This window comes from Oryzias melastigma, linkage group LG5 (genome assembly GCF_002922805.2).
Source record: "Oryzias melastigma strain HK-1 linkage group LG5, ASM292280v2, whole genome shotgun sequence".
NCBI classification, from domain to species: domain Eukaryota; kingdom Metazoa; phylum Chordata; class Actinopteri; order Beloniformes; family Adrianichthyidae; genus Oryzias; species Oryzias melastigma.
In genome coordinates, this window is record NC_050516.1 from 35,446,379 (window position 1) to 35,468,803 (window position 22,425).

General features: G+C 38.0%; 1 protein-coding gene across 1 annotated transcript in view; it reads left to right on the top strand.

Moving 5' to 3' along the window:
• The first annotated feature begins 231 nt into the window (after window positions 1-231).
• cacna2d3 (calcium channel, voltage dependent, alpha2/delta subunit 3) overlaps window positions 232-22,425 on the top strand; it is a 57,916-nt gene continuing 35,722 nt past the window's right edge. Inside the window, exons 1-11 of the mRNA XM_024270561.2 lie at window positions 232-719; window positions 1,251-1,332; window positions 5,555-5,779; window positions 9,104-9,220; window positions 12,854-12,913; window positions 18,445-18,607; window positions 19,017-19,148; window positions 20,658-20,718; window positions 20,795-20,945; window positions 21,016-21,090; window positions 21,167-21,256. Coding sequence (XP_024126329.1) covers window positions 625-719; window positions 1,251-1,332; window positions 5,555-5,779; window positions 9,104-9,220; window positions 12,854-12,913; window positions 18,445-18,607; window positions 19,017-19,148; window positions 20,658-20,718; window positions 20,795-20,945; window positions 21,016-21,090; window positions 21,167-21,256 — 1,251 coding nt within the window. The 5' untranslated portion in view covers window positions 232-624. The remainder of the gene's footprint in view (window positions 720-1,250; window positions 1,333-5,554; window positions 5,780-9,103; window positions 9,221-12,853; window positions 12,914-18,444; window positions 18,608-19,016; window positions 19,149-20,657; window positions 20,719-20,794; window positions 20,946-21,015; window positions 21,091-21,166; window positions 21,257-22,425) is intronic.

Sequence of the window (22,425 nt, forward strand, 5' to 3'; positions counted from 1 at the left end):
TTAAGAGTTCAGCCAATCACGGATTAATGCGCAAACTTAATGAAAGTTTCTCCTCTCTGCTGCGGAAGTGCTTCTGTCTTTGTTTGGGGCGATTTGTCAACATCCTCTGTGCCTCTATCTGTGCGTCATTATAGCTGCGGAAGCTTTCATCACAGATCCGCAGCCTCATTATCTCCCGCAGAGCCCTATTCTGGCTACGCAACTTCACACTAAACGTCACCATCAAGTGTTCTGTAGTTCGTCTGCACCTTTAGAATTGCTTGTAAAATTGCAGTGAGATCACCCGTAACAGTTCCAGTTTACATTGTTGCGTTGCGCATCCGTTTGCGCATTAATGCAAAATAAGTGGAAGAAGCCCTGCAGTCTCCAAAATAATAATAAGGATTTAATAAAACGGGGGGAATATCCCTAATTCTTGCAGCCATGTGGTTTTCAGGGGTGGTAAAGGATGGAGAGCTGCACGCGCTCTCTCATCCTCTCCCTCCTCTCTCCGTTACGCGCAGGCAGATACAGTAAGGAGACGTGCTGGCAGCCGCAGCAGCTGGAGAACTTCCACTCCTCGGGATTTCTTCTTTTTTTTTTTTTTTTTTTTTTTTTACTGTGCAGACATTTTCCCAGCTGAAGATGTGGAGGGACAGGAGCAGCATCAGCATCCTCCTTCTGCTCTCCGTCGGCTGCTTGAATGTGGCGGGGTCCCAGCAAGGGATCCCTCTGTCAGTGTAAGTCGGGATGGAGTCAAACTTCACCTCTTGATTGTTCTGCTGCAGATGTAGGAGGATGGGGGGGGGGGGGGTAGATATCATTGATAATTTTTTATTCAGCTATAAGGACTTGTTTTGTTCTGCTTGTAAAAGATTTTCCTTATTTACTTAAATTGACCAAAATGTATCTTTTACTTTTTTTTAACCCCTTTTTATTGCAAAAACAATTATAATAAAACAACTGATTGAATTCTCTTAATTTCTGAAACTTTTCTGAAAAACAGTAAAAAGGCCAAATTTCAAAACATTTCTTTCTTTTAAAAATATTCTATTAGAATTCTGCTCATTTTACAGCTAAAATCTTCCAGTTGCAGCTTTACAGTAAATGTGTGAGCGTGAATGTTTTTCATCATTCAGCCAAATTATGAAGCCACACTTAAAGATTTATTTACAAAAGGGTTTTTTTTTGGTGAAAATGAAAAACATTTTTTTTATTTTTAATGCATTAACTCGTTGTGCTTTTGTTCTTTTACCTCTTCTTTATGTCAGAGTGAAGCTTTGGGCCTCAGCATTTGGTGGAGAAATTAAATCCATCTCTGCGAAATATTCGGGGTCCCAGCTCCTGCAGAAGGTAGGCGCCTCACGGTCAGACCTCGCTCCCTTTGTCTGATGCTTCCTGCTCTGCTGCGCTGTGATGCTGAATTCCTTCTCTAATGGTTGCAGGGACATTTGTGCACCTCAGCGGAATGCTGAGGCATTATTTCAGTGGAGGCTCAGGTGTGTTTGGCACTGTGTGTGTGTGTGTGTGTGTGTTTGCACTTGATGCGGCCCATTAACCACAGAGCTCTCATTGCATCTCTCCAGCAAACTCTCTGGAGTCAAGAGCTCCAACCTCTGAATATGAATGCAACAAAAGGGACAAATTGAATAAATGTGGTCAGGTTAGATAACTTACACGTGTGCGGGAGGAGGAGGGGGGAGATAGGATGAACAGGGAAGCCGGAGAACGGGAGATAATCCAGAGCTTTCCGACCACATGATGGCAGAGGTGGGCTCTCCGGGTGAAGTCGGGGGTGGCAGTGAACTCCGGCTTGTGAAATGTCTGTTCTCCTTAAAGTGGAGGAGCAAGAGGCTGTGAAGTGAACAGCTGGAGCAGCTTGTGTGTGTGTGTGTGAATGTTGTGTAGAGCTGTGAAGCACAGATAACACACTTGCAGAGACCTACTTGCAAGCATCCGTCATTTAGTCAGTTTTCCTGCGTTTTAAATCTGTTTTAACGTCATATTTAGGCTTTAAATAAAAGGGGCGTTTATTTGCTAATACATTTTGAAATATTCCACATTTTTTCATGGCCTCTTCAATGATGTTTTGCACAGTTAAACACTCTCGTTTGTCTTATATCTTCACAAAGAAATGCTACGTAATAACACAGCAAACTCCTACATTAAATGAATAAAAGCAGCAAAAAAACTAACAAAATGTGAGTTTAACGAGGATTTCTCCACTGTTACAATGTCAGTTCATGTCCCTTTTAAATGGTGGCTCATTTTTGAGCCGCCAGTTTTCTTTTAATCATCAAAAATTTAACAAATTTTTAACAAATATCGAACAGCTGAGATCGCTGTTAGAACAAACTCTTCAAATGCCCAAAATTTTGATTTTATTTATTTATCTACTTACAAAAATTCTATTAAACACAAATTTTCCTCCTTTTTGAGTCATGTTTAAAACTATGCAGATTCCATGAATGTTTCTTTACTTTGTGGACTCTTCTTATCCTCAACATTTAGAGACGAGGGGAGGATTCCTGCACAGATTTACACTCAAACTCGAGTGGATGTGGGACTTCTACCGAATGCGTACTTTTATTTCATGAAAGATTAAATAAATAAGCAAAAAGTAAACAAACAAAAAATGAAAGACAGTAATCCCAAGATGTAGAAGTTTTTATTAAACTTTATTTAAACCACAAGGAGAATAATTTGTTATGGCACCACAGAAGGAAAAGGAAGTTGCATGAAGAGAATATATATATATATATATATATATATATATATATATATATATATATATATATATATATATATATATATATATCCTAGATTCATGTGGATTCTTTGTCTGTCCTAAGACAGCATCTGTTTGATTTCACTGCAGAATAAAAAGGACCAAAACGTATTATTGATCCACAAATAGTGTTTGTTTTTTTTTCAACAAAACACATCAAGTTATCCTCAAGATTTCATGTCATTTTATCATTGAACATATTATTATTTTGGGGTCATTTGAAACCCGATCCTGCTGTCTGATAACGAGGATCAAAAGGTGAAGATGTTGTAAGAAAACTGTTTGAATAACGGAGACACACTAAAACTCACTATCAAACATCTGTCTTCACCCGAGAGCGCTGTCGCCGGGTAGTTTTCACCCGAGCAAAAGTATTTACATGATGTTCAATATGTTGCATTTTTCTGAGTGTCCCTGGGCAAAGTCTCACACATATCCTTTTTTTAAAGATTTTTTTCTTCTCAAATTCCAAATTTTTTGGTCATTTTCAAGCATATTTTTAGGATCTTTTTATGTTTTTATTTTCCATTTTGTTACAAAAACCTCAGTTGAAAATTAAAAAAAAAACTACTCTAATTGATCATGTGTTGTCTTATTTTGATCCATTTTTGATGGCAAATACTTTTGTTTGCGTAAAAATACTTAGCAATAGTGATGATGTAACTTTTTATAGTGAAATCAGGCATTTAATGCGCGTTCAAGAACGCATGTTTAGCCATTGGGAGACAACACCACCTTCGCATGAGCCTTTTGTTTGTTCACACTTGTCAAGCAGGGAGGGGCTTCTTCTTTTTCTTTTTTCTACTGTTTACTAGCACGTGTCCGCCACCTACAGTGAGAAGAGACTTGACACCAAATGTCAAAATGCAGCAAATCTTGTTCCAAGCGTTTGCTTTTACAGCTCTTTTCTGATTTATGAAATATTTGGTGTCATAGAATTCCATTCAGGCACAAAAAACGCAATTAATAATTTCTCCTCCATGTTCAATTTTCAAACTGTTGACACTTCAGTGAAAAACTTGTATAGCTACATGTGAACACGAGAGTTTTGAATGTGGAAACCTGAAATGTGCATTTACACCAGGGGTCTCAAACTCCATTTCCCTTGGGGCCACTGAAGGCGGAGTCTGGCTGAGGCTGGGCCGTACGGAGTTCCATTTGTGCCAAAAATATGCTTTTCCGCCCACTATATCTTTGGTCCATTTTGTATGTCTACTTAACAAGTTGTCCACAACATGTCCACACTTCTTTGATGATAGCTTTGTATTTACACTTTACGCTTAAAACTTCACATTTGTTATTGTGGTTGGATCTGGTCGTCAGAAAAGTCCTTAGCAACAGTTGCTAGCGTCATTAGCTTCTGTCGTTTCACAGGATACAGAAGATATTGCTCAGTAGTATATAGACATAAACAAATGTTCAATAAATGTTTTCAATAGACATAGACAATGGAAAAAACATATTTTTGGCACAAATGGAACTCCATACATGCTGCATGTGTTGAGAAAATTATGTGCAAAAAGTCACTTTCTTAAAAAGAAAATGTAAGGAACTCATTAATGTGGAGCAGGGTGTCAAGTTTCCTGCCCTAAAAGTTTCCCTGCTTCAAGCCCGGTCAACGTCCCGCCCCCAAGAGCCATTAACCCCACTGTGATTGGTTGTTTCGTCAGCTCCGCACACAAGGGCCATTTGTACAAAACGTGCAGGCTGCACCAACATTGAACTTTCATATTAAGGTGACTAATATCGACTTGCGGACCACAAACGGGCTGCTGGCCGCCAGGTTGAGACTCCTGAGCCACATAGACTTTTCATTAAAAGTGGTCACTAGACTATGCAATGACGACGGCGGTGTGAACATAACTTTATGGTTTTCTATGTGAAAAATCAGTCTGGGTGGTCTTTTAATTATGCTAATAAAGATTTTAGGCAACATTTTTTTTAAAAAGCATTTTTTAAGACATATTTTCTGCAGGAGTTCATTAGAAATTCACCTCTGGTTGTGGGTGGAAATGCTAGTGCGGAAGTAACCCAGCGTTCCTTTGATTACATCACTCCTGCTAGTCTACAGACCCACAAGCTAACGTTAGCGTAGCAAAAAAACAGCAAGCAAATCTGAGCTAGTTCGATCCAGATTCAAGCTCAGATGAGGAAAGCAAAGACGTTCATGGATCTCTTCGTCTGCAAGCGGAGGATTTAGGATTGGAAGGGAGCGCCATCACAAACCTGATCTTTTTCAAGCCGCTGGTTTTCATCTGCTTCTGAGCCGTTTCTGATACTCAGAAATGCAGTTTTAATCTTAAATTCTTTTAAATATGCCTCCATCATGAGAAAAATTGTGCTAGAACAAACAAAAAAAAACCTTGGAGTGGGCCTTCAAGTAAATCAGGACTGAATAAATCAGGCGAGTCTTTGAAGAGAACAATAAAAATGTATTTACAAAACGGAGGACAGGAAAACAATGTGCTCTGCACACATAAAGATTAAGACGTAAGGCTAAAACAAGACAATTCACATTACAGCTAAATACATGTTTGTTTCCAACATCCAGACTTCCTGAGTAGCAATTTAATGATGAAGGAACAATTGGAGCAAAAGACAGTTTTACAGATAAACAACCAAATAGTACAACTTCAAAAAGTACCACAACACTGTCTGTGTATGTAACCCCACCGGCTCCACTCCAGTGTCTCTGTTGTGTAGATGTTGGATAATTGTGAGGATTCCTCAGTGACATCGCACACTCAACTCCTGAGATGATTCATGAATCCTTTCGGTTTGTCTCAGGAGCTGTGGTCCATCACGACCCCCCGTCCGGGGACCAACGCCAGCTCTGAAAGCAGCCCGCCCGTCAAAGGCAACACCCGGATTAATTCCAGAATTTTGGCTGCTTGTCCTGGATTCTGGGAAGAAGTCAGCACTCCCAGAGGTCCTCGCAAGTACGGGGAAAGTGTGCAGACTGCATTCAGAAAGCGGCTGAAGGCGCAGAGTCCGGGTCTGTCCTGCCCCGAGGTAACACCCCTTTATATGAGATGAAACTGCAGGTGGAGCAATATGTCAACATGTAATGTGTTTTGTCCTTTTTTACAACCTGACCCACAAACGTGTGGGTTTTTGTGTGTAAGCGCCAGTCAGCACAAAGCAGTGAGGCGTGAGGAAGCTGACGGGTCGTTAGGGCTTCGTCGTTAAGGATGATCATTATGGTGATTTTTCTTGATTTCACTCTGATTTCCGTAAAACGTGGAAAGGCTGAGGCTCCTCAGGCCCGGTCATTACTCTGATCAATAATCGTGATCAGAGCTTTTGATGGATGGAGCTTAACCCCTGCTTGATGACTTGCGGGCTGCGAGGCGGGGAGGTGGGGGTCTGGGCCGGGACGTTGGGACTCGGGGTGCTGGGGCAAGGAGGACAGGCGTGAAATGAACTGTTCTGCTCCACTGCAACTCCACACACTTTCTTTCAGTAGGTAATTTGTCGCCTCATGTAGTCGTGTGTGTGTTTCTTTGTGCGCATCCTGTCCAGAAAATGAGGACGGCATTTGAATGAGTGCCGGGAACCTTTTGTGGCCAGAGTTTGGTTTATCGCGGAAGACCGGGGAGAGAACCGAGGGGTATTACTGTAGGGCTGGGTCAATTTAAGCCTAACAGATCAATAATCGATTCATAAAAATATAAATCCATTTAGCACATAAAGCTAAAGTCTGCTAGCTTGGTGCTAATGTTTAATGGAATTTCCCATAGGACAGCTAATGCTAACACTTGGTTGACCTAAACATGCATTGCTGACTAAATGAACATCTTTATTTACTCACAGGAATACATTTTCCAAACTCTTATGAAATATTTTTAAAGTAACTATTTGTGATCTAAAGCAGAGGTCGACAAACTTTTCTTGTGAGAGCCACATAACTGTTTTCTTCTCTGATGTGGGGCTTGGTTCGGTTTGTAGGCTAACAGAAAAAGTGTAACAATCACAACATAAATGTAAACATTTACGGTTTTCCAGGAAGCCACACATAGTCAAATTTTAAATAATTAATTTCTGTAATCTTCACAGAAAAAACAAATTCTAAAACATTTTAAAAACTAGATATTTAGCATAACCTGCGATAATGCTAGAGTGAATGCTGTAGGCTGAATGCAACCATTGAAGATGCTAATGCTGATAGCTGAAAAAGCTGTAGCTGATAACTAGCTAAAATATTAGCAAAAGGCCAAATTAACCTATAGAACTGAAAAAAAATCTAAATTAGCCAAAACAGCCAGCATGTAGCTGAAATATTAGCTAAATGCTTAATTAGCCCCCAAAAATGTTTTTTAATGGTTGAGTGTCTAATTTAGCCAAAATAGGGAGCACAAGGCTAAAAAATAAGGTAAATTTCAAAGTATCCTGAAAACTGAGAAAAAGCATAAATTAGCCAAAACAGCTAGCATGTAGCTGAAATATTAGCTAAATGCCAAATTAGCCTAAAAAAAGTCTAATTTAACCAAAGCAGATAGCATAAAGCTAAAATATTAGCTAAGTTCAAATTTAGCTTAAAAAAAAACAAAATAAATTATTAAATTAGCCAAAACAGCTAGCATGTGGCTGAAAAATAAACTAAATGCCAAATTAGCCTAAAAAACTCGCAAAATGCATAATTTTGCGAAAAAAGCTAGCATAAAGCTAAAATATTGGATAAGCTTCAAATTAGCCTAAAAAACTAAAGAACAAAAATAAATTAGCCAAAATAGCTAGCATGTAGCTGAAATATTAGCTAAATGCCAAATTAGCCTAAAAAAATGTCAAATTTAACCAAAGCAGATAGCATAAAGCTAAAATATTAGCTAAGCTCAAATTTAGCTTAAAAAAAAAACAAAAAAAAAATCTTAAATTAGCCAAAACAACTAGCATGTGGCTGAAATATTAACTAAATGCCAAATTAGCCTAAAAAACTCGCAAAATGCATAATTTTGCCAAAACAGCTAGCATAAACCTAAAATATTAGATAAGTTTCAAATTAGCCTAAAAAAATCCTAAATTAGCCCAAACAGCTAGCCTGTGGCTGAAATATTAGCTAAACCCCAAAATAGCCTAGAAATTACCAGTAAATGCCAAAACAGTCACAAAACCTAGCATAAAAAGAGCTGATTATTTTAATAGCTGAATTAGCTAACTAGCTGAAAGAGCTGAATAGCTATGATGTCCAGAAAAATGTACGGAAGAAAAATAAAAATCATAAAGAAATAAAGAGAAAGTAAATCATTATAGCGTGAATGCCAATAAACATTCTATTCTCTCTCGTCGTATTTCAGACTGGAGGAGGGGGAATAAAAAGTCATGTTCTATGTGGGTGTTCATAATGTGTGGAGGCGGGGCTAATCCGGCCCGCGGGCTGTAGTTTGGGGACCCCTGATATGAAACACTGTTTTTTTTTCTTCTGGAATAAGGCTTAATGCTGTAGCGCAATCGCCACCTAGTGGCAAAACTGAAATGTCCTCCAGGAGAAGCAGAACAATATTTACAATGTTAATGATCTGAACATTTTTGTTAGAACTTCTTCTGATAATCTCATTATTTCACTGATACATTTTACAGTATGTGAACTGGATCAGATTTATTTAAATATATTCAAATCATATAGTAGATTATTAACGTATTTCTAAACAATTTTGTATAAATGTGTAAACTCAAAACTGAATTGAAGGATCAAAAGAACAGAAGAAAATCAGAATCGAATCGATCCAGAATCTTGTGAATCGAATCGTTTCTGTAAATTTGGCGTGTTGGCGCCCGGGATGATGTAACGTCACACTCCTCGGAGCGCCGGCGGGCTTTGTTCTGTCTCCAGAGGTCCGGGTATCCAGCAGAATCAGCATTATGGGAGGTTTACTTCATTACCCAGAGCTGCCCAAGCTTGTCACGTTATTATCTTTCTCCTGTGCTTTGACTCCTTTTCAATTACCCTCTTACCATGCACAGCCTCCACATCCAGCCCCGCCCCCACCGCGGCCACCCAACATGACCGTCCCCAGCCAATCCAGCGGGGCGATGCGCAGCATGTGCAGCCAATAACCGAGACCAGATCAAGACTATCAGTCATTCGGTGTCGCAGCACAGATTTTATCACCTGAGACGGGATGCCTGCGTCTTGTCAGCCAACACAAGAAGCCTTATAAGCCTTGTTTAACAATTCCCGTCTCTCTGGGAGGTGGGGGTGCAGAGGTGATGATGCACTGAGCACAAAGAAGAGATGATTGTCTCATTGATCTCCTGTCTTGTCTTATTCAGCCAACAATTAAAGCACAGGTGATCTCTGAGTTCCAGTTGTTAATGTGAAAGCTCTCTCATTTTCAGAAACATAAAGAATTTGTGAAGTCGGTGAGAGTGGAGGAGATCGATGGGGTGAAACTGGTGAAAAATCTGGCTGTGAAGATGGAGGAAATGTTCCGGAAAAAGGCTGAAGCCACGAGGGTACGTTCAGAGGAAGACCCACGGTCTGTCTGCTGATTCTGTTGGTTGTGAAGTCTCCACATATTGGACTTTATTATGTATTTTTATGTTTTTTGCTGATTATCCAAATTTGATTCTTTATTGGAAAAAGTAAAAATCAACAAAAACCAGCAGTGTAGTTTCAAAGTTCTGCAATAATAGAGAGAAAAACCTAAAAAACGAATTAGTGCATGATAAAAACACTGATGCATACGGCAATGAGGTGTAACGATTCATATCATAATTTGTGGTTGACGGTACGGTTGATTCATTTTGAACGATCTGATTCACTCACCTAAAATGGATCCAGAACATCTTTAACCAAAACTTAAATCCGAGTTTTCCAGATTCCTTGTATTTCTTCAAGATAATAAATTAAATATGTGTACAAACAAACAAGTAAACAAGAATGAATGTCAAGTTTATTTACATTTTAGCTTGATAAAGTTCACTGTTGTTTTCCCACATTAAAATAATACAAACATTAATAGAACATTCTACCACGCTGTATCGCATGTGTCAAAGTCAAAGCCCGGGGCCGGATCAGAATTTTGGGACTATTTGGGAATTTACGAAGATTTTTTAAGGGTTATTTTGGAGGTTAGCTAATGATTCAGCTACATGCTAGCTGTTTTTGGCTAATTTATGCTTTTTAAAAAAGTTTTTAGGCTGTTTTGCACTTAGGCTAATATTTAAATGCTAGCTGTTTTGGCTAATTTAGGCTTCTTTTTTTTAGATTTTTAGGCTGTTTTGGAGTTTAGCTTTTTTCAGCTACATGCTAGCTGTTTAACTGCTAACCTAAGATTTTGTTAAAAGGCTAATTAAGCATTTAGCCAATATTTTAGCTGGCTATCAGCTTTAGCGTTTTCAGCTATTCGCTTCAGTGATTTCAGCTTTCAGGTTCAGCGTTTTCAGCTATACTGAAAGTGAATTAAGGTTTAACTGGATTTATTCTGGAATTATATTCTTTACTTTTTATTATTTAGATGTATGTTAAAAAGTAATGGTTTTAAAGTATCAAAATTTGGATTTCTACTAGCTTTTTTGAATATTTTGGCATTTACTGAGATTTGTTTAGTCTATTTTGGAGTTTATTAGCTATTAGCATGCGGCTAATAATAGCCGTTTTAGCTAATTTTGGCTTTTTTTCAGTTTTTTAGGGTATTTTAAAGTTTAGCTATTTTGTTCCAGCCACATGCTAGCTGTTTTGGCTGTTTGTTTTTTTAGGTTAATTTAGCATTTAGCTAATACTTTAGCTGGCTATCAGCTTCGGCGTTTTCAGCTATCAATTTTAGCATCTTCAGCTATCAGCATTCACACTAGCATTATCACAGGTAATGCTATAAATCTAGTTCATAATTATGTTAAAAAGTTATTGTTTTGAAGTTTTAAAATGTTAGTTTTAGAGTGTTCAATAAATGTTTATCCTGTTCAGCCCGCGACCTATAAGGTGAGTTTTGGATTTTGGTCCCTTGTGTGATTGACTTTGACACTCCTGCTGAATGGCCACATGTCTTTGCTAAATTCAAAGTGTTTTCACACATTGAACTGTAATGATGGTTGATGAGTTTTTACTAGGGGTGTAAAAGACATTAGATACTGAAATTGATCGAGCAGCTGCAGTTTTGTTTCAAAACCACAGATGTGATGAACAAGATTGTGTTGGTTAAAAAATATAAAATTAATCAAGACGAAAATAATCGATTTCTGCAGTTTCTCTTTCGGTTTTTTTCTACAGTCTTTGTCTTTTTATGTACATGCGATGGTAACAAAAAGATTTCCAATCATAAGCTTGCTTCTTTGAAGTCAATACCTGAATATATTTCTCTGTCAAACTCCATGCATGATTATTTCAAGCTTTAAATCCCATATGAATAAGAAATATACAGATTTCAGAGTTTTTGGTTAAAAAAATGGACTGTATCATATCACCAAAAAGTTAGTTGTGTATCGATTTGTGGATCGTGTATCGAGATGGAATCAAATCGTGTGAGAGGGAAAGATCCACAAAATGGTATTTTTCAAAATGGATATGATTGATTTATTTCATTTAGAATAATTTTTATATCAATATTTGTCAATTACATTGACCATTTGCATCAGACAGGTTGATCTGATGAAAAGTAATCAATTAGTGGATTAAGTTGATTAATTGTCACACCTCTAATACTGAAGTTATCTGCAGGTAAAGATGGGAGGAAACCCAAATAATTGCTTTTTTGTTGATTTTTCTTATGATTAAATGCTTATAATAAAGTTTTATTTATTTACAAGTGTCTTAAACATACTAAGGTGGATTGTGGGAAGGTTTGGAGAAATTAAATCACAAGAACAAAAGACAAAAAAAAAGCATCTGAATTATTCCTTCTTTTATTAAAACATAATTTCCACACTGGTTTGATCAAGTAAAAAGATGATTTTGTTTAGAAGTAACATACTTTTTAGTATGAGGGAGTGACTGAAACAACCCAAACAAGTCACGCGCTTTAATGAATCCCCGGGACGTCGTGGGCGCGCGCGCTGAGCCTGCTCACCTGCCAGGAGGAAATCAACTCTGACACGCCGCCGCGTGATCAACGGAGCGCCAGACAGCGCGCCGTCGGACCTTGATTCAATTCACTTTCTTTTAATTATAAACGGATGAGATGAAAATAATTGCGGCGTTAATTCTCCTTCACTTCCGCTGGAGCAGGATGAGACTTTTGTTGGTTTTTGATAAGATCATCCTGCTGGGATGAGATGTTTTATCAAACGTGACAGTGAGCGCTCATCAGTCTCCGCTTTAGTTCCGTCATTAGCTCTAATTAACGCGTAATTTGAAGGAGTTCACGCACGCAGAGCGCCGGTGTGCGTGCGTAAAGCTGCGGGGTTTGCTGGGATCTTCTCCGCGCCCTCCACGCTTGTAATCCTTGTTAAAGAACACCTCTGTGGGGACTGCTGGAGGACGATAACGTTTATCTTCCTGCAGATAATCCCACGTGGGCGATCAATCAGAACAAGTGTGACAACCGATTCAAGGAAAGATGCGATTGCTATTTTTTATACAAATTCTGCTTAACCGTTAAGTGGAAGGAAAAGTTTTTTTAAAAAAAGACGCAGAGACTGAGTGAGTGCTGTGAAAACAGGCCTCCAGCAGTCTGTAAACGCATTACACCCAGCGCAGCGCGGGAAGCTCTCAGCTCTCTGCTGACGACACAACATCTCGAAATGAGCTCAATTGAATTTGGCCACCACGGCCCAGCGGTTGTGTTTACGCAGCACTTATTTTTTGACACATTTGACAGATGTTAATTACTTCCTCGGCTCCAAAGGCGAAAGTGATTTCAGCGAAAGAAAGAAAAATGGTTTTTTTTCTCCTTCATGGTATCAAATATCCTGCGCCAACCTCCATCCAAAACAATTTTTCTGAGAACTTCTATGGGAATAAACAGTTTCAAAGCATTAAAAAATATAAATTCATCATTTTAAAAGTCTCCTGCAATGCGTAAAAAACAAGAAAATCCAAATATTTTCAGTGTAGCGCACCCGGTCTATATGGTGCATTGCGTAAAGGTCAATTTTACATAATATTTAAAATGTTAAACCACTAATTGTTCACCTTTTTCCTTCTCCCAGCGGCTGGTGGAGGCAGCAGAGGAAGCTCACCGTCAACACGAGGATAATCCCGACCTGCAGGTGAGCCATGGAGGAAAAGAGGGGGAGGATTTGTGGATGGAGGTGCAGAGACTACAAGGTGAAAGAGGGTAAAAGGCACTTGAAGTTTTTAATTGTGCTGTCAGCGCGTTGATACATGCGTTTCGCTGGTATTGAACGTCCCGCACGGTGAAGGCTGCGCTGCTAGAGGATCATAAGTCACCTTAACTGGAGAAAGTGCATTGAAATTACGCAGCTGAATTGTGTTCAACTTGCAGGTGGATGACAAGAATAATGGGATAAAAATAGTTTTTTGGAGCCTTTTCTCCTATTTTTCTGCAGCTGACAATGAAATAAAGACAGAGTGGGAACGTTTCTGGTTGCTTTTTCTCTTTCCTGGCGCTTCAGTCACTGCGGATTTCCAGCTTCCTGCCTGCAGGATTCCAGCTCTGCGTCTCTCTGCGCGCCGGACAAGGATAAATGAAACGGGTTTGCGAGGCGCGTTGATTCACTTACACGGCTCTTGATTGGAAAAGCACTGAAGCAACATAAACCAGAAAGCACTTTGCGCATTTACATCATATGGATGCCTTTGGCTTCCTTGCTTCGTGTCCATTTCTTGCGCAAACAGACGCGTGCCAAACAAAAACATCTCATGTAGATCTTATTTATTTGAAGATAAATCGGATTTTTTAAAATCTTTTTTGGAGCAAAACAAACACTTTTAGAGTTTCCAAAATTATAACATTGCATGAAAGCGTGTAGCTCAGATGAATCAGGCCTGCAGTGTCGCTCTGCAAAGGATTCTTTCAGTCTGTCTCTGCAAAATTTGAATGTTTGGTTTTGAAGCTAAAAAAATGTTAACCAAACATAATTAAAATTGCTTAAAATACTTTTAAATTATAGGACTGTGAACAGTAACGCATTAACGCACGTAAATATATCCTTGAATTAACGCATAAATATGAATTAACGGAACTATTTAACGCAACTGTCAACATCTTTGTTTTCTAATACTGCAGACAAAAGTTTTTAGACTTCTGCTTCTCGTTGATGTGTTTTGTGCAAATCAACAATTACATTTCTGGATTAAAACTTGATAAATGTAAAAATTTCAGACACTAAAAAAAGGAACAATTTCTCTCTGGCCTGTTTTTGTTCAAAAGCCACATATTTTCACACAAATTCGTAAAACATTGTGATTATTTGTGATCAATCACAACAAAAAAGTGTGATTAATCTTATACTTTTTAATTGGGTGATTTTAATTGGTTGAATTAATTAAAAATAAATGTTCTAAATGTAAAGTTTTGCGTATCACTTCATGTTGGGATTATTTACAGATAATAAGTTAAGATAATAAGTGGTCGGCAGATACTGTATAAAAAAAAGTTAATTGCGATTAATCGCGGTTAATTTTGATCCCAGTTTGCGATTAATTTGTTAACTTTGTAACCGATTCCCAGCAGTAAAAAAAGTTTCTTGCGATTATTTTTTCCCCAGTTTGCAATTAATTAGTTATTTTTTTAAACAATTGCCAGCCCTAAAGAAAAAGTTATTGCGATTAATCGCGATTAATTTCCCCCCAGTTTGTGATTAGTTAGTTAATTTTTTAATCGATTCCCAGCCCTAAAAAAAGTTTCTTGCAAATATTTTTTTCCCAGTTTGCAATTCATTAGTTAATTTTTTAAACAATCCCCAATCCTGAAGAAAAATTTTATTGCGATTAATCACGGTTAATTTTTCTCCAGTTTGCGATTAATTTGTTAATTTTTTTAATAGACTCCCAGCCCTAATAAAAGTTTATTGTGATTATTTTTTCCCCAGTTTGCAATTAATTAGTTATTTTTTAAACAATTCCCAGCCCTAAAGAAAAAGTTATTGCGATTAATCGCGATTAATTCCCCCCCAGTTTGCGATTAGTTAGTTAATTTTTTCATCGATTCCCAGCCCTAAAAAGTTTCTTGCAAATATTTTTTTCCCAGTTTGCAATTCATTAGTTAATTTTTTAAACAATTCCCAATCCTGAAGAAAAATTTTATTGCGATTAATCACGGTTAATTTTTCTCCAGTTTGCGATTAATTTGTTAATTTTTTTAATAGACTCCCAGCCCTAATAAAAGTTTATTGTGATTATTTTTTTTCCATTTTGCAATTAATTAGTAAATTTTTAATTAATTCTCAGCCTTTAAATAAAAGTTAATTGCGAATAATTTTTTTCCCAGTTTGCAACTAATTAGTGAATTTTATTTAATTGATTCCGGGCCTTAATTTTAACAATTTTTTCAGGTCTATAAGATTTTAGATTTCACAAATGAAAATATTGATCACACTTTATCTACCTTTGATAGAGAGAATATACAAAATGTATGGCAACAACTCAGACTTTTTCATCTTTTTCATTTCCATGCGCCTATTAAATTTTATTAGGGCAAATTCAATATCCTCCTGTGATAATGGGAAGTGATAGTATTGCTCCTTGTGGCATCGTTTAGTCAAACTTGGCTCCTCTGCTGCTGCTGCTGCTGCTCACTTTTCACGTTTCAGTGACCACAGCCAGCAAAGCAGCTGCTCTTATCTCTGCTGCTTCCTGCAGGACAGTCTGACCCGAGTCCACTCAGCAGTTTCAGGTTCTGAAAGTTCGCTAAAACTAATTTAAAATATTGAAATACTTCTATTTCCTTTCCTATGTTTTTTTCCCCCTTATTAAAGATTCTATTACTCATTTATATTCATATTATTGTATTTATTTATTATATTTTTGTTATATTTTAGATATTTTTTAGGGAGACAAATGAGCCTGGATAAAAAAAGAAGCCTTTGGTCCATTTTAGTGCATTGCAGAGATGCTTTTCAATGTGCAACGTCCCTATCAAATACTTTTTTCTCAATATGCACTTAAGGTAAACATAAAAAAAATGTAAAATAAAAATATTTTATATGTTTTTGTTTTAAAAAAATCCAAATACACTTAATGAAAAGGCATTTTGTTATTTTTGTATATGTTTTTGATGATTCCGGTGACGCCTGAAGACAAAATCTTTAACAAACTGTATCTTTTTAACCTTTAACATGATCATTCCAGTAGATTTTGAAGGAGAAAAGCGGCTTTTCTCCTTCAAAATCTACTGGAATGATCATGTTAATGGTTGATAAGATGCAGTAAATTAAAGAACATAAACTCTGGAGCTCCAGTGTTAAAAGGTTAAGTTGTAAGTACATTTCCTTAGATAAAAAAAAAAAAAATCAAGGATATTTAGGCAAAATGAGAACAAAACCACCTATAAAAGCCCAATCAGATGACTAAATCCATCTGCTGCACAGCAGGAGGGACCTGAATAACCCCCGGACGTGGGGGCCCGGTCTCTGCCCACAGTCTCAGGCCTGTGGTGGAGGACAGATCTCTGCAGCACGGCCTCCAACCACTGCAGCACTGCGAGTCAGTGAGCTGTCTCGGGAGCCGCAGTGTCCCGCGGCCCGCTCTACAGCTATAACCCCGGTGGTTAACGCACAGCTCTACAGCGCTCAGTTTCTGCTGAGTGTGCACGTTCCCACCCCCCAGCTGCACCCCCTCCCGCCCGCCCCGCCCTCCTTGCCGCAGCTCGTCACAGAGCTGCTCAGGCGTGGGATGAGCTGTCAGGGGCTGCTTGATGGTGATGCCCGCTCAGTCCCCCCCTGAGAGTGATGCTGTGGAGTCCATCAGCCATCTCTTCCTCCCACTCTCCCTCCCTCCATCTCCCTCTTTCTCTCAGTAAAAATATTAAGGACTGGAGGCCACGGAGAGGCCGCTAAGACAGGATGAGTTAGTCATCCTGTCTTAGCGGCAGACAGTGAAGGACAGGGCAGGAAAACTATTAGGAGCTCAGAGTGTTTTACTCCAGTTTAAGTTCCTCAAATGAATCCAAAGTCTTAACGTTTATCTTAAAAACGGATTTGGAAAAAGACAGAATTGAAACTCGTTCACAACATTACAACAGTTTGTTCTTCAAATGCGTTTCTGCAAAATCTTTATTTTATCTTTGATTTTAAGAAATAGTTTGCTTTAATACTTTAATTTGTCACTTCAAAATCTAAGCGTTAAGAAGACTCTTAGAAGCTACACTTTAAAAACACAACAAACCGATCTCATCGAACCACAGATAATGCAGTGAGAATAAAAAAATAGCTATTTTTCTTTTTAAAATCTTCATTTTTATATAGAGTATTTAGCCTTTATTTTGCTTACCCCGCACAGTCATGTTATATTCTGGGGAAAAAAAAGACTTAAATGTTAATGAAAGATTTAATCCCATATCCAACACAATGCACGTCCTGTCAGAAAGTTCTTAGTTTTTCAGAAGCTCGTATTAGACTGGATTCTCACCCAGATGTTTGGTTGGAACCAGGCTTTGTCCACCACATCTGAGCAGATCCATAAGCTCAAGTGAAATTTGGTTTGGACCAAAGAAGTGAATTGGGGTCTGGCTAAAAACAAGGGTTTTCATTTGTTTGCAAATGGACGCAGGTACAGTTCACCATGATGTGAACTGCGCCAGGGTACACTTACAAATGGACCTTAGTACAGTTAGCTACAATGTTAACTGTGCCAGGGTACACTTGCAAATGGACCTTGATACAGTTAGCTATAATGTGAACTGTACCAGGGTACACTTGCAAATTGACCTTGATACAGTTAGCTATAATGTGAACTGTACCAGGGTACACTTGCAAAAGGACCTTAGTACAGTTAGCTACAGTGTGAACTGTGCCAGGGTACACTTGCAAATGGACCTTGATACAGTTAGCTATAATGTGAACTGTACCAGGGTACACTTGCAAAAAGACCTTAGTACAGTTAGCTACAATGTGAACTGTGCCAGGGTACACTTGCAAATGGACTTCAATACAATTAGTTACAATGTGAACTGTGCCAGGGTACACTTACTAATGGACCTTAGTACAGTTCACCGTAATGTGAACTGTGCCAGGGTACACTTACAAATGGACCTTAGTACAGTTAGCTACAATGTGAACTGTGCCAGGGTACACTTACAAATGGACCTTAGTACAGTTCACCATAATGTGAACTGTACCAGGGTACACTTACAAATAGACCTTAGTACAGTTCACCATAATGTGAACTGTACCAGGGTACACTCACAAATAGACCTTAGTACAGTTCACTATAATGTGAACTGTGTCATTATCATTAATAATAAAACAAAATACTATCATTTTGAACGTAGTCTTGAACTAATGTAACATCTTTTTTTTAGAAATATCGTTACTATTACTCCTATTTTTTTGTCATTCTAGCATTTTCACACACGTATAATGGATTTTATGGAAAAACCAGGAATACTGTTTGCAGCAGTCTTGACCATTTTTAATACATAAGCAGGTCTGATATACTTTGGCATATAACCCACCATGAACCATGTTTATCCTGGACTAAAAATGTTGCTTATGTGAATCACTTTTTGCATTTTCCAGTTTCGTTTTATGTGTGATGAGATTGGACAATTGCTGAATATAAAAAAAATGGCAAGACTTCTTTATCTGGTTGAATGTTTTCTAAATTCTCTTCTTGTCAGTACGAGTACTTCAATGCCGTGCTGATCAACGAAGTGGACGAGGAAGGAAACAACGTGGAGCTGGGAGGAGAGTTCATCCTGGAGCCCAATGATCACTTCAACAACCTGTCAGTCAACCTGAGCCACAGTGTGGTTCAGGTGCCCACCAACATGTACAACAAAGGTGAGATTCTGCAGAAATAAATAGAAACTGTAAACAGAAACTGATGGAGGAAGAAGCCGTTTGAGGATCAATAAGAGCCGAAACGTGAAGACAGACCTCCCTTCAAGTGTGCAGCTCAAACACAGCTGTTCCGTCTCGGTGCGGTGTCACTCCCCCCTCAGCATCGTCCGCTGGCTTTTGTGCGGCTGTAATGAACTCACCATAACTCCACTCCCAGCACAAAGCCAGACCCCTCCTGCAGCAGGCGGGGAGGGGGCAGTTTAGTCACAGCCTTTGCAGCTCCATCAGGGGGAGTCAATAAGGAACAAAGGTCAATCCTGCAGACAGTAATGGTGACCAAAATGGTTTCCATTATCCCCATTTAATTAACTTGTGTCTTTCTCCCCCCTCTGTCTCTGTTCATCTTCAGATCCAGACATCGTGAATGGGGTTTACTGGTCTGAGGCCTTGAACAAAGTGTTTGTGGACAATTTTGAAACAGATCCGACCCTTATTTGGCAGTACTTTGGGAGTGCTAAAGGTTTCTTCAGGCAGTACCCAGGTGAGCTCTGTCTGTTTGTAGTTTGATGATGAATCTGGGTCTAACTCAAAATAAATGAGGGAAAGGGCTTTTTTATAAGCTCGTTGGTATCAAAAACAATCTTTCTTTATCTTACTCATCAACATCTTACATGTTTTGCTGTCAGGCGTTTTTCAAAAATGTTATCATTTAAGTTGTATTACAGTGGTTCCATTTGCAGGAACATGCATCCATAGGAGTGAGTGTAGCACAGAAGATTCACTGGTGATGTCCTGGTACTAAAGCCTAAAACAAATCAGGTCACTTTTCACTATTTTAAACTTTTGGATGCAGCAAAAATAGCAAAAGGGTTTTAAAAAGGCTACAATGATTCTATTTGATAAACCTAACTTATATTACTCTATTTTATCAAAAGTAATGTCTCAGTTTGCCTCCAGCTACAAAAATATCACGGCTGTGAACATCGACGCGATTATCTAACTCGAATTAACGCGACTTAATTAACATATTTGTGGGTCAACATCTTTGTTTTCTTGGAGTAATACTGCTGACATAAACCTTTTTAGAGTTCTGCTTATCTTACTGTTGATAGGATTTGTCCACTCAAATTACATTTCTGGGTTAACACTTGATAAATTTAAACATCTCAGACAATAAAGATAAAGAAAAAAAATCCCTCTGGCCTGTTTTTGTTCAAAAGCCACATATTTTTATAAAATGTAATCAAATATTCTGATTGTTAGTGATCAATCACAACAAAAAAGTGTGATTAATATGATTTTTTTATTTTCTAGTTGGTTGACGGCTCTTTAAAAATAAATGTTCTAAATGAAATTTTTGCGTAGGATTTCATTTTGGGATCATTCACAGATAATAAGTTAAGATAATAAATGGTTGGCAAATATTGCATCAAAAAAAGTTAATTGCGATTAATCACACTAAATTTCTCCTCAGTTTGTGATTAATTAGTTCATTTTTTAAATCAATCATCAGCCCTAAAAACGTTAATTGCGATTCATTTTTCCCAGTATGCGATTAATTTGTTAAATTTTTAAGCGATTCCCAGCCCTAAAAAGAAAAGTTAATTGCGATTAATCGTGATTAATTTTTCCCCAGTTTGCGATTAAATAGTTAATTTTTTTAATCAATTCCCAGTCCTAAAAAAAGTTAATAGCAATTATTTTTTTCCCAGTTTGCGATTAATTAGTTAATTTATTCAAATTGATTCCCAGCCCTAAAAAAGTTATTGCAATTAATCGCAATGATATTTTTTCCCCGTTTGCGATTAATTAGATCATTTTTTTAACTGATTCCCAGGCAGAAAAAAAATTAATTAGAATTAATTTTTTCCCAGTTTGCAATTAATTAGTTATTTATTTTAATCAATTCCCAACCCTAGAAAAAACTTATTGCGATTATTGCGATTAATTAGTTAATTTTTTTAATTGATTCCCGGCCTAAAAGATACACTTCATGTATTCGTATGTTTTCATGTATTAGCATTAAATAACCTTCTAAACCTCCTTTTAGGAGTAAAATGGCATCCAGACGAGCACGGTGTTATCGGCTTTGACTGCAGAAATCGAAAATGGTTTGTATCCTTACATATCCAAACAAATTGATGATATTTTTGAACAGTAGAGGGTAAATTTAGCTCTTTTCCACAGGTACATCCAGGCAGCAACATCTCCCAAGGATGTGGTGATTCTGGTGGATGTCAGTGGAAGTATGAAAGGACTGAGGCTGACCATCGCCAGGCAGACCGTCTCCTCCATCCTGGACACTCTGGGAGACGACGACTTCTTTAATATAATAGCGGTAAGTTCATGCAGACTTTTACTAAAAAACATGTTTGGTTTTCCACTGAGTGCCGTTTGTTCTTCCGCAGTACAATCAAGAGATCCACTATGTGGAGCCGTGTTTGAACGGAACACTGGTCCGAGCTGACAGAACCAACAAAGACGTGAGTCCCTCATAAATGTGGATCACGTCGTTTTTCAATCGAAGCTTTCTGTCTCACGTCCGCTGTGATCCGTCAGCACTTCCGGGAACACCTGGACAAGCTGTTTGCCAAAGGGATCGGGCTGCTGGGCGAAGCTTTGTCCGAAGCCTTCACAATCCTCAATGATGTGAGTTCCACCGCAGTAAAGTCTGACAAAAGTTGAACAAAGCATGAATTCCACTTAAAGGCGTCCCGAAGCAGATCTCCTGAGTCTACTGTTCAGTGCCGGTTGATTTTGTGGCGTGTATTAATAATTTCTTACGGAGTGATTCATTCATTGATCGCTTTGTTTGACTTCAAAGGAATAAATGAGTGTGTGTTCCCCAGCTTTGACAAATGCATTATATTCCCATTTAATTCAAGAGCTCCAGCTGACTAGAACGGAGGGGAAAAATTTCATTTTACAAGCCACATTTGTTTTGGCTGACAGAAAGTGTTCATGTACAACAGCCTGTATGTTCCAGCTAATCACAGAGAGCAGTCAAATATGTGCGAGCATTCGGGAGGTTTGTCGCCTGTCGAAACGCTCCGCTGCGATCCCCGTTCCACCCTCCAAATACAGACACATCCATTCTGAAGAGTGATTAATGGCTCTAATTAATGTCAGTGATTAATAATGCCACTGATTAGAAGACAGAGGAGATAAGGCTGGGAGCCAGGCTGCACTTCTTTTATCTCGCTGTTTTCAGGCGAGCTGTAGCTTCATGCTGAAGCCGAGGGGAGCGCAGCTTTCACCTCTGCTTTTGTCAGATTAATTAAAGCTCCACACTGAATATGGAAATCAGGTTTCCCCACCGCTCACAGTCACAGCTACACCAATGTCCAGTGGATTGAGTCTTAAGGAGGCAGCAGCCAATCGAAGAATCTAAGAGATGCAGCGATTATATGAGGTCAAATCAGGATCGGCTTTGAGTGAATGAAAAAACAGATGGAAAACTTGAAAAACAGACATTGTAACTGAAAAAAGAGAAAATTTGAAAAAACAAGAAAATTAGAAAAATGAAATTTTGAAAATAAAAAATACTGAAAACTTGAAATAAATCTTGAAAATAAAAAAGAAAATTAGAAAAAACAAAATTTTTAGACTTGAAAAAAATACTGAAAAAACTTGAAATAAATATTTAAAATGAAAAAAGAACTACAAAAAAGTCTGAAAAAAACATGAAAGTCTGAAAAAATCATGAAAATTTGAAAAAAAGCAAAAAAAAAAATTTGAAAATTCAAAACAGCAACGGATAACTTATTTTTCAATTAGTAGTGTTTATATTTATAGCTATTTTTGTTCAAAAAACAAAA